General features: G+C 44.3%; 1 protein-coding gene across 4 annotated transcripts in view; it reads left to right on the top strand.

Annotated features, from left to right (window-relative positions):
* PRPF8 (pre-mRNA processing factor 8) overlaps positions 1-17996 on the top strand; it is a 31562-nt gene extending 13566 nt beyond the window's left edge. For all 4 annotated transcript variants that reach the window (XM_026517840.4, XM_026517841.4, XM_048226866.2 and 1 more), the window contains 19 exons: positions 7528-7775; positions 8270-8449; positions 8646-8781; positions 8896-9065; positions 9209-9338; positions 9455-9601; positions 9792-9952; positions 10256-10447; positions 10832-11069; positions 11208-11336; positions 13232-13345; positions 13427-13600; positions 13909-14102; positions 14812-15051; positions 15150-15291; positions 16813-16953; positions 17096-17235; positions 17312-17514; positions 17665-17996. In XM_026517840.4, the coding sequence (XP_026373625.1) occupies positions 7528-7775; positions 8270-8449; positions 8646-8781; positions 8896-9065; positions 9209-9338; positions 9455-9601; positions 9792-9952; positions 10256-10447; positions 10832-11069; positions 11208-11336; positions 13232-13345; positions 13427-13600; positions 13909-14102; positions 14812-15051; positions 15150-15291; positions 16813-16953; positions 17096-17235; positions 17312-17514; positions 17665-17819 (3234 nt within the window). In that variant the 3' untranslated portion in view covers positions 17820-17996. The remainder of the gene's footprint in view (positions 1-7527; positions 7776-8269; positions 8450-8645; positions 8782-8895; positions 9066-9208; positions 9339-9454; positions 9602-9791; positions 9953-10255; positions 10448-10831; positions 11070-11207; positions 11337-13231; positions 13346-13426; positions 13601-13908; positions 14103-14811; positions 15052-15149; positions 15292-16812; positions 16954-17095; positions 17236-17311; positions 17515-17664) is intronic.
* Positions 17997-18050: the final 54 nt, after the last annotated feature.

Below are 18050 nucleotides of genomic sequence, written 5' to 3'. Positions count from 1 at the left end.
GATAGATGTGAATGTAAAGTTGAGTGGGAAATTAAAATAAATCGTGAATTTTCCTGTTTTGCCTGGGTTGAACTTGAGCACAGTGATGAGGTATGATAGGGTTGTTGAAGGGACTGTATGCTCCAGGTGGGTTTCAAGACAATGAGGACAACTCTTAGTGTGAGCTGTTCCCAGAAACACTCAGCTGCTCAGTGACAGGATGGACAAAGTGGATGTATCATAGCGTTGAGGTGATTCAGGATTGGGATTTGCCAGAGGACTGTTGTGGAGTGGTAAGGGATTAGATGCAGGGAAATCCAGAGTGCTGGCCCCTATTGGGATCCTGGATTTGTTTGGCTGGGAGGGGGGGTAGGAAGAGACCAGAAGAGGCCAAAGGCCTTGGAAGAAAGTGTAGGATCAGAGGAGTAGATACGTGAGAGGTGAGAGCCTGAGTAGTATCGCAGGTTAGGGAAAGGTTTAGAAGTGATTAGAAGCACAGGTTCTGGAGTCCAGTCAGGTTCAGATCGCAGCTCTGTCACATAACTAGCTGGGATTTGGGGCATGTCACCCACTTTGGGCCTTAGTTCTCTTCATAAAGTGGGGATACTGATGATGGGGTGCCTGGCTGGCTCAGTTGGAAGAACTTGCGACTCTAGATCTCAGGGGTTGTGAATTTGAGCCCCAAGTTGGGTGTACAGATTAGTTAATTAAACTTTTTTTTAAAAAATGGGGAGGGGCACCTGGGTGGCTCAGATGGTTGAGCATCTGCCTTCGGCTCAGGTCATGATCTCTGGGTCCTGGGATGGAGCCCCACGTCAGGCTCCCAGCTCAGTGGGGAGTCTGCTTCTCCCTCTCTCTCTCTCAAGTAAATCTTTTTAAAAAATGGGGGTACTGTTGTGTTACCTAGCTCAGAGGGCTTTTGTGAGAATTAATGAATGTAGTAAGTTCTTTTACTCAGTAAATTGCTTAATAAACGTTTGCTGTCATTAATTAGAGGGATCAGGGATTATGATCAGATAATAGAATATTGGAATTTATTTCCTGAGGTGTATTAAGGTAAAGTACTTGGAATAAAATTTCTTGGTCTTCGAAGATTGATAATAGGGGGAAATATCCAGTAGGGTAAGAGGTGGCTGGACCTTAAAGCCCTATTCTTGTCCTCTAAAATTTCATTCTTCCTTGGACTCTTGGAATCATTGCTGCCACTACCACTTTGGATCCTCTCATCATCCTTGTTTTAGGTATATGCAGCACACTAGCCTGAGCCTGGACACAGGACCGTTACCTTCAGTCCTAGTAGGAACTACAAAATAAGGCTGGAACATTTAAGCAAGGTTTTGGTGAGGGCCAGGAATAGCAGAAGGAAAACAGAGATGGACATAGATAATCTGATTTATAAAGTACAGCCTGCTTAGCTTCAGTTTCTGAAGGGCCTTATGGCTACCTTCCTGCTTGGTTTCCTGCCTTCCTACTCTGTTTCCCTCACCGGGGGAGTCCCTTTCTGCATGTCCAGATGACTTGAAGTCTAAAGCCAGAGGGACAGGGGTGCCTGGGTGGGGCGCCCGGGCAGCTCAGTCTGTTAGGTGTCTGCCTTATGCTCGGGTCATGATCCTGGGGTTCTGGGAGTGAGCCCCATGTTCGGGCTTTTTCACTTTTCTTTTCTTTTTTTTTTTTTTTAAAGATTTTATTTATTTATTTGACAGAGAGAGAGAGACAGCCAACGAGAGAGGGAACACAAGCAGGGGGAGTGGGAGAGGAAGAAGCAGGCTCCCAGCGGAGGAGCCTGATGTGGGGCTTGATCCCAGCACTCTGGGATCACGCCCTGAGCCGAAGGCAAATGCTTAACAACTGAGCCACCCACGCGCCCCCTTTTTCGCTTTTCTATTTCAGTGTTTTCTGCTCTCATAGTATATTTCCTTTGCTTACATTGGGTTTAATTTGCTCTTAGTTTTCTAGTTTAAGGTAAAGTTTAGATGATCAATTTTGGATCTTTTTAGGTATTTTTAAATATAAACATCCAATGCTGTAAATATTCCTCTAAGCACTGCTTTAGCTGCATCCCTCAAATTTTGATAAGTTGTCTTTATTTTCATTCAGTTAAAAATATTTTCTAATTCCCCTGGAGAGTTTTTATTTCACCCATATGTTATTTAGAAGTAAGCTATTTAATTTAAAAATATTTGTGGGTTTTCCAGGTATTTTTGTTATTAGTTGCTAGTGTAATTCCATTATGGTCAGAAAACCTATTTTGTATGATCTTAGTCTTTCCAAATGTCTTAAGACTTGTTCTGTGGTCTAGCATGTAAGTTCTGTCTTGATGACTATCTCGTGTACTTGAAAAGAATCTGTAATCTATTGGGTAGTGTTTTATAAATGTCAGGTCAGATTTGGTGTTCGTGTTCGAGTCTTTCTATACCCTTAATGGTTTTTTTTGTCTACTTCTATCAGTTAAGAGTCTTGGAAATCTCCAACTACAATTGCGGATTTATTTTCTCTTTCAGGTCCATCTTTTTTGTTTTGGGGTTGTTTTGTTTTTGAAAGGGGTTGTTCAGAGACACAGTTCACTTAATTAAAGACATTCAAGCTTTGGGGCACTGGGGTGGCTCAGTCCGTTAAGGGTCTGACTTCAGCTCAGGTCATGAACCCAGGGTCCTGGGATCAAGCCCCATGTCAGGCTCCGCACACAGTAGGGAGTCTGCTTGTCTCTCTTCTCCCTCTGCGGCCGCCCCTCTTGCCTCTTGCCCCCCCCCACTTGTGCATCCGCATGCACATGTGAGCTCTCTCTGATAAATAAGACATCCAAGCTTTTAGCATAAAGCCACGTGACATTTTTCAAGAAAATTATATATTTTTTGAGCATGGAAGAATTTCTGAAGTTCAGAAATCTGGTATCTTTAAAATACTTAACCAAAATTACCCACGTAACAATTAGGTTGTAACTGTGTAAAAAGGCAGGACATTTTGTTGAACGCAACTGAAAGTTGGGCAAAATATAGTTGGCTTGGATATGGAAAACCAACAAGGACTCATCCAAGGTATCAGCAGGCTTAGGGGAGTGGGGGGCTGTTTCGTTGATACCACATGCAAACGGACAAACCTTTTGTCCAGGGAGCAGTGAACCTGCATACAGGTGACAACCAAGGGAATGTGCAAGATGGAGTGCTATGTCATGTACCTGGAGAGACTGCTAGAGTTAGAACTGGGCTTTGTAACTGGTACAAAGACACCACTACTGGGGTTTTTGGGGTTTTTTGTTGTTGTTGTTTTGGAAAGATTTTATTTATTTGACAGAGAACACAAGTGGGGTCGGGGGAGGAGCAGACACCCCCACTACGCATGGAACCTGACACAGGGCTCGATCTCAGGACCTTGGGATCATTACCTGAGCCAAAGGCATCCGTTCAACAGATTGAGCCACCTAGGCACCCCTACAAAGACGCTTTTTTTTTTTTTTTTAAGATTTTATTTATTTGAGAGCGGGGGAGAGAGAGCTGCGTGTGCACTAGCGGGTAGAGGGGCAGAGGGACAGGGAGAAGCAGGCTCCCCACCAAGCAAGGAGCCTGACTTGGGGCTCCATCCCAGGATGCTGGGATCGTGACCTGAGCCAAAGGCAGACACGTAATCAACTGAGCCACCCAGACGCCCCTACAAAGACACTTCTATACATAACGAGCAATTCTGTTGATAACCCCTGGAAGGAATATGCATTGTTCATACCCATGATTTTTTTTTGAGTTTTCTGCTTCAACAGGACCACCATTTTTGTTTTATATGTTTTAAAGCTCTGTAATTAGGTATGTATTCAGGATTATCATGGCTCCGTGCCCAGCATGGAGCCCAATGCAGGGATTGAACCCACGACCCTGAGCTCAAGACCCGTGCTAAGATCAAGAGTCAGACGCTTAACTGATTGAGCCACTCCTATAGGTGCCCTGTAGGATTATTATATCTTCTTAATTGATTCTCTTATCATTATGAAATGTACGTCTTTATTCATGGTAATATTCTCTGTCCTGAAGTCTACTTTGTCCGATACTAGTAATGCTACTGGAGCTTTGTTTTGTGTTTGCATGGGTATCTTTTTCCATCTTTTTACTCTTAACCTCCAGTTAAGTTTAATAGAACTATCAGTATAGTTGGGTTTAAATCTGCCTATCATGTTCTTTGTTTCTTATTCTGCTTTTTTCTTTTCCTGCTATCTTTTGGATTAAGTGGGATTTTTTTTGGTTTGGGTTTTGGTTTTTTAAGATTGCATTATTATTTTTTTTTTTTTAATTTTTTTTTTTTTAAGTAATCTCTTCACCCAGCATGGGGCTTGAATTCACAACCCTGAGAGTCACATGTTCCACCAGCTGGGCCAGCCAGGTACCCTGGGTGGGTTTTTTGTTTTGTTTGATTTAGTTTCACTCTTTGCTTAGTAACTACACATATTTTTTTTGTTTTGGGGGGGTTTTTTGGTTGCTCTGTACATCTCTGACTTACCACAGTCTCTACTGTAACCATTAGTCTGCAACTAAGATCATTCTACATATAGTATGAGAACCTTACAACACTGTACTTCCATTTTCCCCCTCATTCTTTGTAGTATTTTTGTCATACGTTTTAACTGTATCTGTATTATAAATACAACAATACTTCATTACTAGTTTTTGCTCTAAACAGCCTTTATCTTTTATAGAAATTACAAAATGAGCAAAATATCTTTTACATTTTACTCACATACTTTTCCTGGTTTTCTCCGTTACTTTATGTAGATCTAGATTTCCATCTGGTATTGTTTTCCTTCTGCTTAAAGAATTTCCTTTAACATTTCTTGTAGTAAGTCTATTGGCAGTGAGTACACTCTGCTTTTGTTTGTCTGAAAAAGTGTTTGCCTTCATTTCTGTTAATGTGAACTGTTAGGTTTTTTTTGCGATTTTACAATGTTATTAATTCCATCAGTATATTTTTTAAATTTCAGATACTGTCATTTTTATCTCTAGATATTCCATCAGGGTGTTTAGTATCTTCTTTTCTCTTCTTATTTTATTCATATTTTTCTTTATATATTCAAGCATAATTATAAGAGTTGTTAAATAGCTGTTTTAAGGTCCTTGTTTACTAATCTCATTATTTGTATTATTGCTAGGTCTGTTTCTGTTGATTGAGTTTTTTCTGATTATGGATAATTATTTCCTTTTTTTTGCATGAATGGTAATGTTTTATTACATGCTAGAAATTTTGAGTTTTACATTGTTTATAGGTTTTGTTACGTTTTGTTAAAGAGTATTGAGTTGTATTATGTGCAGCTCAGGAGCTCGCGGATTAGTTTGATCCTTTTAAGGCTTGCCTCGAAGCTTGGTTGTGGGAAATCTATAGCACCCTTTGTTCTGCGGCTAATGTACCTCCATTGCTAGGTTGGTAACTTTCTTGGTGCTCTACCCAGTTCCCGTGTATTACAGGGTCTCTGCTCTGGCAGGTGGGAACACAAACTGTTGGTAACCTCATATGACTTGTGGGACTTGTTCAGCTTTCTGATCTGTGCTGTTCTTTTGTATTATTATTGTTTAAATTCAGTTAGCCAACATATAATACATCGTTAGTTTCAGGTGTAGAGTTGAGTTAATCATCACTTGCCTGTAAAACCCAGTGCATGTCACATCAGTGCCATCCTTAATGCCCATCACCAGTTACCCCATCCCCCCACCGACCTCCCGTCCAGCAACTCTGTTTGTTTCCTAGAGTTAAGAGTCTCTGTGGTGTTCTTCTAGACCTTGGGGTTTTACTGCATACTGATTGGTACTCAGGCAAGAGCTTGACTGAATCCCTTCATGGATCTCCAGAAATCTCTTGCTGAGAACTTGCTTCTCTCTAGTACTTCTACCCCACAAATTTTAGCTTCCTTGGTCTCCTGAATTCTAATCTCTGTCTCTTCAGTTCAGTGAGACTGTTGGGCTTTGTTTCCCTTACCCCTCCATGTGTATGGTGCATCTGGGAAACTGCCAGTAGGCAGGAAGCTGGGGCAATTGTGGGGCTCACTTCATTTGTTTCCTTTTTCTCGAGGGTCATGGTCTGTGTTGCCTATTTGTCAATTGTCTAGATACTGTTTTATGTATTTTGCTTTGTTTTGTACTTCTTTATACTGGGAAGGCAATCTCTGTGGCCCCATTAGTTTTCATTCCCTCTCTTAATTTTTAGTAGCTTTTCTCATCCCTTTTTCTCCCCATCCACTCCAGATTACACTATATTTGCTCTTATTTTAAGTGTTTATATTGCCTTAATTGATTTTTTTGAGATTAAATTCACACTTTAAAAATACACAATTCAGTATATTCATAAAATTGTGCAACCATCACCACTGTCTAATTCTGGAACATTTTCATCACCCCCAAAAAGAAACCCTATACCCATGAACAGTCATTCACTCCCCATTGTTCCCACCACATCCAGCTCCTGGCAACCACAAATTTACTTTCTGTCTATATGATTTTGCCTTTTTTGGACATTTCATGTAAACAGAATTGTGTAGTATGTGACTTTTTTGGGTGGTTTCCCGTTTTTTAAGATTTATTTATTTTAGAGCAAGAGAGAGCATGAGTGTGCAAGTAGGGGGTGAGGCAGACCAGGAGAGAGAATCTTCAGATTCCCGCTGAGCATGGAGCTTGATACAGGGCTCGATCCCAGGACTCTGAGATAATGACCTGAGCCGAAACCAAGAGTCAGATGCTTAACTGACTGTGCCACCCAGGCGCCCGTCTAGTCTTTCACCTAACATGTTTTAAAGATTCACCTGTATTATAGCATGTATTAATACTTGAATCCTTTTCATGGGTGAATAATATTCTTTTATATGGATATACCACATTTTGTTTATCCGTTTGTCAGTTGATGGACGTTTGGGTTTTTTTACACTTTTTAGCTATTATGAATAATGCTGTTGTGAACATTTTGTATACATTTTTGTGTGGACGTATGTTTTCATTTCTTCTGGGTATATACTTAGAATTATTGGATCATATGGTAATAACTATGTTTAACCTTTTGAGGAACTGCCAGGTGGTGGTTCAACCATTGTACCATTTCACATTCCCACCAGCAGTACATAAGTGTTCCATTTTCTTCACACTCCTGCTAACACTTGTCACTGCTTTATAGCCATTACTGTGGGTGTTAAATAGTATCTCATAGTAGTTTTTTGTTTGGTTTTTTGTGTGTTTTTTTTTAAGATTTTATTTATTTATTGGAGAGAGAGAAACACAATGAGAGAGGGAACACCAGCAGGGGGAGTGGGAGAGGGAGAAGCAGGCTTTCCAGCTGAGCAGGAAGCCAGATGCGGGGCTTGATCCCAGGACCCTGGGATCATGACCTGAGCCGAAGGCAGATGCTTAACGACTGAGCCACCCAGGTGCCCCCTCATAGTAGTTTTGATTTATATATACTTCCTAATGACAATGAGCTCAAATCTTCCTTGAGAACTAGGGGGAATATAATTAACTGGATCAAGTAGTCCCTACCACCTCCCCCCTCCCATAGTTCACCTATAATTTGCTTTCTCCCCACTTTTTTCAGATTGTGAATAAGTGGAACACAGCTCTTATAGGCCTTATGACATACTTTCGGGAGGCTGTGGTGAACACCCAGGAGCTTCTGGACTTGCTAGTGAAGTGTGAGAACAAGATCCAGACACGTATCAAGATTGGCCTCAACTCCAAGATGCCCAGTCGGTTCCCACCTGTTGTGTTCTATACCCCTAAGGAGTTGGGTGGACTTGGCATGCTTTCAATGGGCCATGTGCTCATCCCCCAGTCTGACCTCAGGTAGGACTTGGTTGAAAATCTCGCTACAGAGAAACAAACTGAGGGCCTCAGAGGGGAGGGGGTGGGGGAATGGGGTAGACCGGTGATGGGTAGTAAGGAGGGCACGTATTGCATGGTGCACTGGGTGTTATACGCAACTAGTGAATCATCGAGCTTTACATCAGAAACCGGGGATGTACTGTATGGTGACTAACATAATATAATAAAAAATCATTAAAAAAAAATAAAATAAAAAAATAAAATAAGAATATAGACTTAAAAAAAAAAAAAGAAAAGAAAAAAAATCTCGCTACAGGCTCCTGGCTGCCTCAGTTGGAAGAGCATGCAACTCATTATCTCAGGGTCATGAGTTTGAGCCCCACGTTGGGTGTAGAGATGACTTAAATAAATAAATAAATAACTTTTTAAAAGGGTGGAAAGTCTTGCTAGACCCTGAGGGAAGGGGATGTTCTTTACTTTTAGGGTTTTCTAATCTTGGTTGTGTCCGCAAACAGGTGGTCCAAGCAGACAGATGTAGGTATCACACACTTCCGTTCAGGAATGAGCCATGAAGAAGACCAGCTGATTCCCAACTTGTACCGCTACATACAGCCATGGGAGAGCGAGTTCATTGATTCTCAGCGGGTCTGGGCTGAGTATGCACTGAAGAGACAAGAGGCCATTGCTCAGAACAGGTACACATCCAGGAAGGCATAGCAGTCCCGTCAGGAGGGGTGATGTTTGAGCCTTGCGTGGAGGTCAGGAACAGAGCATGTCATATTTTTATGGAGACGGAAGTAGGTTCTACATCTGACCCGTTTACCTTGGCCAGGGAGGAATGCTAAACGCTGTGTGAATGCATGTTTGACTTAGATCTTTTTTCTTTGACAGACGACTGACCTTAGAAGATCTGGAAGATTCATGGGATCGTGGCATTCCTCGAATCAATACCCTCTTCCAGAAGGACCGGCACACATTGGCTTATGATAAGGGCTGGCGTGTTCGAACTGACTTTAAGCAATACCAGGTACATAGAGAGGATGGTAGAGATTTTTCCCTGAATTAAAAGAATCCGTGGCCATGCCAGGAATCTGGGGCAGTAGGCACCCAGAACCTTAATGGTACTTCCCTTGCCATCTAGGTTTTGAAGCAGAACCCTTTCTGGTGGACACACCAGCGGCATGATGGGAAGCTCTGGAACCTGAACAACTACCGTACAGACATGATCCAGGCCCTGGGTGGTGTGGAAGGCATTCTGGAACACACACTCTTCAAGGGCACTTACTTCCCTACCTGGGAGGGGCTTTTCTGGTGAGGATTCTCTTCTCCCCTTACAACCTGTCATAATACTGAGCTCATCCCTTGTGTGCTTTTGTGTTCTCCTTTGGTGTTTACCAGAGAGCAGTGCTCTGGGAGATGGCAGGGCATCACTTTACCTGGCCTCTTCTCCCCAGGGAAAAGGCCAGTGGTTTTGAGGAGTCTATGAAGTGGAAGAAGCTAACTAATGCTCAGCGATCAGGATTGAACCAGATTCCCAATCGTAGGTTCACCCTCTGGTGGTCCCCAACCATCAACCGAGCCAACGTGAGTGTGATAGACCTGGGAGACAGGAAGCTAAAAGCAAGTGTTTCTACTTCCTTAATGATGTCCTCAGAACCAAAGTCTCTTGACCTCTTTTGTCCCTCTCTTTTTCCTGTCAGGTGTATGTAGGCTTTCAGGTGCAGCTGGACCTAACAGGTATCTTCATGCATGGCAAGATCCCCACACTGAAGATCTCTCTTATCCAGATATTCCGAGCTCACTTATGGCAGAAGATCCACGAGAGCATTGTGATGGACTTGTGTCAGGTGGGCCAGAATTGAGGGGAGAGGGGACCACCAGAAGTCAGGTCAGCTCCCTCTTGGGTATGGGAAATCTGTCCTGGCAGCACTGAGGGTGAGACGTGAATTGCAGTGCCAGGTGCCACATCTGAAATTCCACAAGGCCTCATTCCTAGGGCTTCCATAGCAGTTAAAACCTTTCTACCTTTGCCTCCAGGTGTTTGATCAGGAACTGGATGCACTAGAAATTGAGACAGTACAAAAGGAGACAATTCATCCTCGAAAGTCCTATAAGATGAATTCTTCCTGTGCAGATATCCTGCTCTTTGCCTCCTATAAGTGGAATGTCTCCCGGCCCTCATTGCTAGCAGACTCCAAGTAAGTGCTTTATAACCAACCCCTAGGCATTCAGGAAGCTTGGTTTTACTGTTCTTCTAGCAGTGCTACTTTAGGAATTGTCTGCTTTTCTTTCTGACTTGGGTCCAGTGCCATCCCTGGATCCCGTCAACACCCTCAAAGGCCTGCTAATTCTCTGGGTGAGGGACTTGCTGATCCGAAACAGGCAAAGGGATTGGGAATTTTGAGAGTTAGATGTAGTGATTGGGAGTTCATGTGGTTCTGGGACATTGGTGGTATTAGTGGCTTCTTGGAAGCATGGATTCCTGACCTCTCTACCCACAGGGATGTGATGGATAGTACCACCACTCAGAAGTATTGGATTGATATCCAGTTGCGCTGGGGGGACTATGATTCCCACGACATTGAACGCTATGCCCGGGCCAAGTTCCTGGACTATACCACAGACAACATGAGTATCTACCCTTCGCCCACTGGTGTGCTTATTGCCATTGATCTGGCCTATAATCTGCACAGGTAAGTTGGTGCTCAGAAGCATGTCTATTTTCTATCAGTCCCATACTTTATTTTTTAATTTTATTTATTTTTTAAGTAAATTATGGCCAGTGTGGGGCTTGAACTCAAAGATTCTGAGATCAAGAGTCAAATGATCTGAGCGTGCCAGCAGGCACCCCAGTCGGCCCTGTACTTTAATGTACATGTGTTTTTTAGTTTGCCAACTAAAAAGGTGGCACTTCCTTTTTCTGGTTCATTGACTTTTTCTTCCTTGCCTCTGTGTACGTGAGCAGACACTTGTCAGCCTGGCCAGCAGTCTTTTCTTTCTCTGTAGAGTTCCATTTTGCCTTGTTCCCGGGGCTGCCAGCCTGGTCTTCACTCTTCTTGCCTCTTCTATTCTCCTAGTGCCTATGGAAACTGGTTCCCTGGCAGCAAGCCTCTCATACAGCAGGCCATGGCCAAGATCATGAAGGCAAACCCTGCTTTGTATGTGTTACGTGAACGGATCCGCAAGGGGCTGCAGCTCTATTCATCTGAGCCCACTGAGCCCTATCTGTCCTCTCAGAATTATGGGGAGCTCTTCTCCAACCAGATTATCTGGTTTGTGGATGACACAAATGTCTACAGAGTGACTATCCACAAGGTGAGAATTAGAAGCGATGTAGGAATGTGGGGCTCTGTATATGCCTATGGGAGGATGATAAGGCAAGTGCGTACATACGGGGCGTGAAGGCATGATAGTTGTGTCTAGGCTGTGCTAACTGATGGAATCATTTTTTAGACCTTTGAAGGGAACTTGACCACCAAACCCATCAACGGGGCCATCTTTATCTTCAATCCACGCACAGGGCAGCTGTTCCTCAAGATAATCCACACATCTGTGTGGGCTGGACAGAAGCGTTTGGGGCAGGTGAGCCAGTTGAAGGGTAGAGAAGCTATAAACTTTTTTTACCCCTTTTTCTACCTTCTATCCCTTTTTCTTTAGGGGGTTGTATGTGGGAGACAGTGGGTGGAGGTAGGGGGCATCCCCCTGTTTCTGAGAGATTAAAGGTATGTCATTTGAACCTTTTCCCTGAGTTACTTAACTTGAGAAGTATTCTGTAGGAGGCCCAGCAGTGTGTGAGGTCCTTCGTTACCTACAGTTGGTTTCTCTGTTTCTTGACTCTCCCATCTTTAACCTATCCTAAACAAGATTGCCAAAAGTCATCTTTCTAAAGGGAACGAGTATTCTTTTTTCTTTTCTTTTTTTTTTTTTTAAGATTTTATTTATTTATTTGACAGTGCAGCGTGGGGAGTGGCAGGCAGAGGGAAAGAGAGAAACAGCCTTTCTGCTGAGCAGGGAGCCCGACGTGAGGGTCGATCCCAGGATCCTGGGATCATGACCTGAGCTGAAGGCAGACATTTAATGAACTGAGCCACCCTGGTGCCCCATGGGAACAAGTAGTCTTAAAACATCACCTTTACCAAATTTATACCTCTAAGTCCTTTTTTTTTTTTTTTTGAGATTTTATTTATTTATTTGACAGAGAGGCAGTGAGAGAGGAAACACAAGCAGGGGGAGTGGGAGAGGGAGAAGCAGGCTTCCCACTGAGCAGGGAGCCCAATGTGGGGCTCGATCCCAGAACGCTGGGATCATGACCTGAGCCGAAGGCAGACGCTTAATGACTGAGCCACCCAGGCGGCCCATCTACCTCTAAGTCCTTGGTAGCTCCTTTCTTCCTAATGAATTAAATCTTCTTTGGCTTCCTGGACATTTGAAATCTAGCTGGGTTATAACCTGTCCAACCATGGTTTCTCTTCCTTTAAAACATGTTTCCTGGTCGCCTGGGTGCCTCAGTCGGTTGAGCGTCTGCCTTTGGCTCAGGTCATGATCCCAGGGTCCTGATCCTGGGATGGAGCCCAACGGGCTCCCTGCTCAGTGGGAGTCTGCTTCTCCCTCACCCTCTGTCCCTCCTCTACCTCCCCCAACTTAGGCATACACACTCACTCTCTAATTAATTAATTAAAAACACCTGTTTCCTCTTGGCAAACAATTCAGTATCCTACTATCCCCAAACTGATGTTCATTTCCACTTCTGTGGCTTTGCTCACGTACCTTCTTTCTAGAATGAATTCCCTTCTTTACTCTCTTAATCATAGTCTTACTCATTTCTTAAGACCTTTTTCTTTTTTTTTTTTTTTTTTTTTTAAGATTTTATTTATTTATTTGACAGAGACAGAGATAGCCAGCGAGAGAGGGAACACAGCAGGGGGAGTGGGAGAGGAAGAAGCAGGCTCATAGCAGAGGAGCCTGATGTGGGGCTCGATCCCGGAACGCCGGGATCACGCCCTGAGCCGAAGGCAGACGCCCAACCGCTGTGCCACCCAGGCGCCCCAAGACCTTTTTCTTTGTGCAGTGGGGCGCCTGGGTGGCTGAGTTGGTCAAGTGTCCAGCTCTTGATTTCGGCTTGGGTTGTGATCTAAGGGTTGTGGGATCAAGCCCCCCTCCTCCAGCTCTGCGCTCACTGCGGAGTCTGCTTGGGATTCTTTTTCCCTCTGCCCCTCCTCTCACTTGTGCGTGCACAAGTGCTCTCTCTAAATAGTCTTCCTGGTTCTTAGTGTAGCTTTTTATGATCTTTAGCCTTAATTTATTTTGTCCCTGACATAATCAAACACCGGTTTGCGGTATATCTTGTATGAGTTTTCTTTGGCCAGCTAGGTTGAAAAAGCCTTTTGGGTGATTATTTCAAGACTAGGATCTTTTGTTCTAGTTGACCTTGGGATGGTAGAAACTCAATTTCCATTTCTTCCCCACTTGCTTTTTAGTTGGCTAAGTGGAAGACAGCTGAGGAAGTGGCTGCCCTCATCCGATCTCTGCCTGTGGAGGAGCAGCCCAAGCAGATCATTGTCACCAGGAAGGGCATGCTGGACCCACTGGAGGTGAGAGGTGGATGAGGTAGAAGAGAGGAGGCCTGAGACCTGCAGGCTCTGTTTCTAATCTTGGACTTGATCTTGTTTCAGGTGCACTTGCTGGACTTTCCCAATATTGTGATCAAAGGATCAGAGCTCCAACTACCTTTCCAGGCTTGTCTCAAGGTGGAAAAGTTTGGGGACCTCATCCTTAAAGCCACGGAACCCCAGATGGTTCTCTTTAATCTCTATGATGACTGGCTCAAGACTATCTCATCCTACACGGTATGAAACCACCTAACAAAGAGGGTCACTCTAAGAGGAGTGGGTCTGGGGCCATGCACGAGACAATCCTGTGCCTGCCTTAGCTTTTTCCCAGGTCCCTTATGAGGCCATTTTCACATCTTCAACCTGTGGATGAGATAGTAACTCTATGCTCTGCATATCAAGTTGACTGGGGGAGCAGGGGAGGCTTCATCTTAGAGATTGAAATCAACTCCTGGGTTCCCTGAAAGGGTAGAATCAAGGAAAGGGGGAGGACATCTAGTGGCTGACACCCACCCCCCACCCCCGGCTGCGCTCTCTCTTCTCAGGCTTTCTCCCGCCTCATCCTGATTCTGCGTGCCCTGCATGTGAATAATGACCGGGCGAAGGTGATCCTAAAGCCAGACAAGACGACGATTACAGAGCCGCACCACATCTGGCCCACTCTGACTGACGAGGAGTGGATCAAGGTGGAGGTGCAGCTCAAAGACCTGATCTTGGCTGACTACGGCAAGAAAAACAAGTGAGCAGTGGTGGTGGGGAGATGGATGGAAGATCCTAAAAGGGTGAAATGAATGGTTCAGTATATGGTTTCTGGGTTTTTTGGAAACCTTTAGGTTCAGAAATTTCTCAAGGAATTGTCCTGGGGATGCCTATAGAAAACAGGTAGGCAGTGTCTTTAGATAATGCAGAAAATGTCTGTGTTTCAGGGCTTCAGTCTAATTCTTGGGCATTTTTTCATGTTGCCATTTTGAGCAGGGTATTTCTTCACTGTCCATACATTACAGGAAGTTTTAACTTCCCAGATCCCCAGGCACCATCACTACCCTCCCTGTCATATGGCAACCAAAAATAAAAATGTCCATAGATTTCCGGGTACCCCTAGGGTGGCTGACAATACTAGCTGTGATTGAGAACACGTTCTAAGGGTTTCTATTTTTGAGAATTGTCCTATAAACCAGGGTACTTTTTGTCAAAGAAGAGAGGAAGGTCTGGCTACTGAGCAGGTTTGAGCATGGCTGAAAGGTGTACATGCACAGAGCCATCCTGGGCTGTGGTCAGTCTTATTGGTATTAGTGCATCTCCATGTCACACTTCTTTACAAATGCCACTTGAGGATCGTCTGGGGTAAGAGTCTGGGATCCCCTGTCGTACCAAGTTACACTCTTGCCATTGGGACATAATTGACTGAGGGAAGGGATGTTGTGGTGTGATCCATGCTGTCTCCACAGTGTGAATGTGGCATCACTGACACAGTCAGAAATTCGAGACATCATTTTGGGTATGGAGATCTCAGCACCATCACAGCAGCGGCAGCAGATAGCGGAGATTGAGAAACAGACCAAGGAGCAGTCACAGCTGACAGCAACACAGACTCGTACTGTCAACAAGCATGGTGATGAGATCATTACTTCTACCACCAGCAACTATGAGACCCAGACTTTCTCCTCTAAGACTGAATGGAGGGTTAGGTACTCTTAAGGGGCAAAAGGGGTAGGGATGGCAAAGCCTACTGATACTAGCTGAGGCTCTAGGCTGGAGAAATGCTGACATTCTCCACCATTTTTAGGGCCATCTCTGCTGCCAACCTTCACCTAAGGACCAATCATATCTATGTTTCATCTGATGACATCAAGGAGACCGGTTATACCTATATCCTTCCCAAGAATGTGCTTAAGAAGTTTATCTGCATATCTGACCTTCGGGCCCAAGTGAGTAAGTGTGTTCAACCAGGCCACAGTGTGTGCCCAGTTGGTCTTATGTGCCTAAAACTCACCTGCGATTGCCTGGAACTTAAGGTGCTGGTTTCAGGATTCATGGATGAATAAATATATATGTAAGAATGGCTGAAACACCAGGAAAGGTTTTGGTTCCCACCAAATAGTATAAAGCCATGGCAATTAAAATGATGTATTGGCCCAAAAGTTATTGGAAGAGGATAGCATATAGTCAGAAGCAGGTTCATGTGGATATAATTTGTGTCAGATCTGTAGGATTAAGGGTGCCTTATGCTTCTGAAACAATCAGAACCCTGCCCCACAACATATAAAAAGTAAAATGCATGTGAAGATCTGGATGTAAGATACTAAGCTGTAGAGTATTAGAGGAAAGTACTGGTTGCCTTAGTGTTGGGATAGCCTTCTTCAGATATAAAACCCAAAACCATAATCAAAATTAATAACTTGTGTGTGACAAAGACATACTAAAAACAGGAAGAAAATATTTGCATAATTCAAAAATAAGATGGATTGGAATCTAGAATAGGGAATTATCAGAAGTTGATTTAAAAACAAATAACTGGGGCTCGGTTAAGTGTCAGCCTTCAACTCAGGTCATGATCCCAGGGTCCTGGGATCGAGCCCCACATTGGGCTCCCTGCTCAGCTGGGAGTGTGCTCCCCCCCAAAATAAAAATAAAATGAAATAAAATAAAATTAAATAAATAAAATAAAATAATCTTTTTTAAAATAAAAAATAAAAGCATAACTATAGAAGAATAGGCAAAGAATTTGAAGGTAAGGATGCCTGGGTGGCTCAGCTGGTTAAGCATCTGCTTTCGGCTCAGGTCATGATTCCAGGGTCCTGGGATCAAGTTCCACATGGGGCTCCCTGCTCAGGGGGGAGCCACTTCTTCCTCTGCCTGCTGCTCCCCCTGCTTGTGTATGCGCTCTCTCTGACCAATAAAATCTTAAAAAAAAGAAACCTATCTTAAGGTAGTTCAGAAAAGGAACTACAGATGGCCGATGAAAAGATGCTCAGCTTTACAGGTAATCAGGTAACTCATATTGTATAAAACACCCAGTTTGTGGCCTCGGGTTGGTGAATTTGAAAAGATTATTGATATCCTGGGTCCGTGGTTTTATAGGAACGCAGGTCCTCTTACTTTGTTGATGGCAGTGTAAAATTTAAAATACCACCTCATGGGTTTAAGGATGTGTTCAGCTTGTGCAAATTCATGAGCCGTGTGTTGGTGTGCTCATTTATTTGCGGGTACTATACAGATTATACTATGCAGATTCCTGAACCCCACTCGAGATTCTGATGTGGTAAGTCCAAGATGAGATCTATGTTTACATTTTGAACAAGCCCTCCAGGTGATTCTGACGCAAGAGATTCTGACCACACTCTGACCTATTTTTTGTTCTTGGGGAAGGGAACAAAGCACAGGGCTAACAGCCCAGAGTCTAGAGTGGTACTAAGAATCATTTTGGTTCTTGACCCCTTTGTTTCCAGATTGCAGGATACCTATATGGGGTGAGCCCACCAGATAACCCCCAGGTGAAGGAGATCCGCTGCATCGTGATGGTACCACAGTGGGGCACTCACCAAACCGTGCACCTCCCTGGCCAGCTTCCCCAGCATGAGTACCTCAAGGTCAGTGAGGGTGTGGGAGAATGGGGGCCTTTTTCTTTAGGAGTGGTGGAGGGAAGGGAGCTGTGCTACTCTCATGGAGGTGATTCCCATCTGCAGATGGGGACAGGGCTCCAAATAGCTTTTCACCTCTCTTTGCATATAGGAAATGGAACCCTTAGGATGGATCCACACTCAGCCCAATGAATCCCCCCAGCTGTCACCCCAGGATGTCACCACCCATGCTAAGATCATGGCTGACAACCCGTCTTGGGATGGTGAGAAGACCATTATCATCACCTGCAGGTAGGCTTTGGGCCCCCTTGGGAGGAAGTGTGGTGGGGCAGGCATTTCTCTGACTCTGTCCTCATCCCTCTTTCAGCTTCACACCAGGTTCTTGCACACTGACAGCCTATAAGCTGACCCCCAGTGGCTATGAATGGGGTCGCCAAAATACAGACAAGGGCAACAATCCCAAGGGCTATCTGCCCTCACATTATGAAAGGGTCCAGATGCTGCTGTCAGACCGCTTCCTTGGCTTTTTTATGGTTCCTGCCCAGTCCTCATGGAACTACAACTTTATGGGTAAGTTGGGGAGCACAGGGAAGTGGGACTGGAGTTAGGCCATCACCCTTGGCACTTGGGGCTTGACTCTGATTTGGAGATGGCCCAAGGACCCAGGCTGGATGAGGCAGGTGCACCTGGTTAACAGCGGCCCTTTCCTTCTTCCCCAAGGTGTCCGGCATGATCCCAACATGAAGTATGAGCTGCAGCTGGCAAATCCTAAAGAGTTCTACCACGAGGTGCACAGACCTTCCCACTTCCTCAACTTCGCTCTCCTGCAAGAGGGCGAGGTCTACTCTGCGGACCGAGAGGACCTCTATGCGTAGTTGTTTCCTCACCTCCCCCTGCTTCAGACGTCCCAAAGACTGGAGCCTTTTACCCCCAAAGAGAAGCTGGTGACATTCAGCAGCTTGGTCCCTTTTTCTCCTATTTGTGCTGCTCGTGTTATTGATCTCTAGTGGCTTGTAGTCCTGAGCAAAATATAATAAATTTTGTATAAATAGTAGGAGTTTTTGAGTTTTTTTTTCCCCCTGAGCTCAAATTCTGGGTGTAGGGAT

This window comes from Ursus arctos, unplaced genomic scaffold, assembly GCF_023065955.2.
Source record: "Ursus arctos isolate Adak ecotype North America unplaced genomic scaffold, UrsArc2.0 scaffold_24, whole genome shotgun sequence".
In the NCBI taxonomy this organism is placed as follows: Eukaryota; Metazoa; Chordata; class Mammalia; order Carnivora; family Ursidae; genus Ursus; species Ursus arctos.
This window is presented reverse-complemented; position numbering and strand designations above follow the sequence as displayed.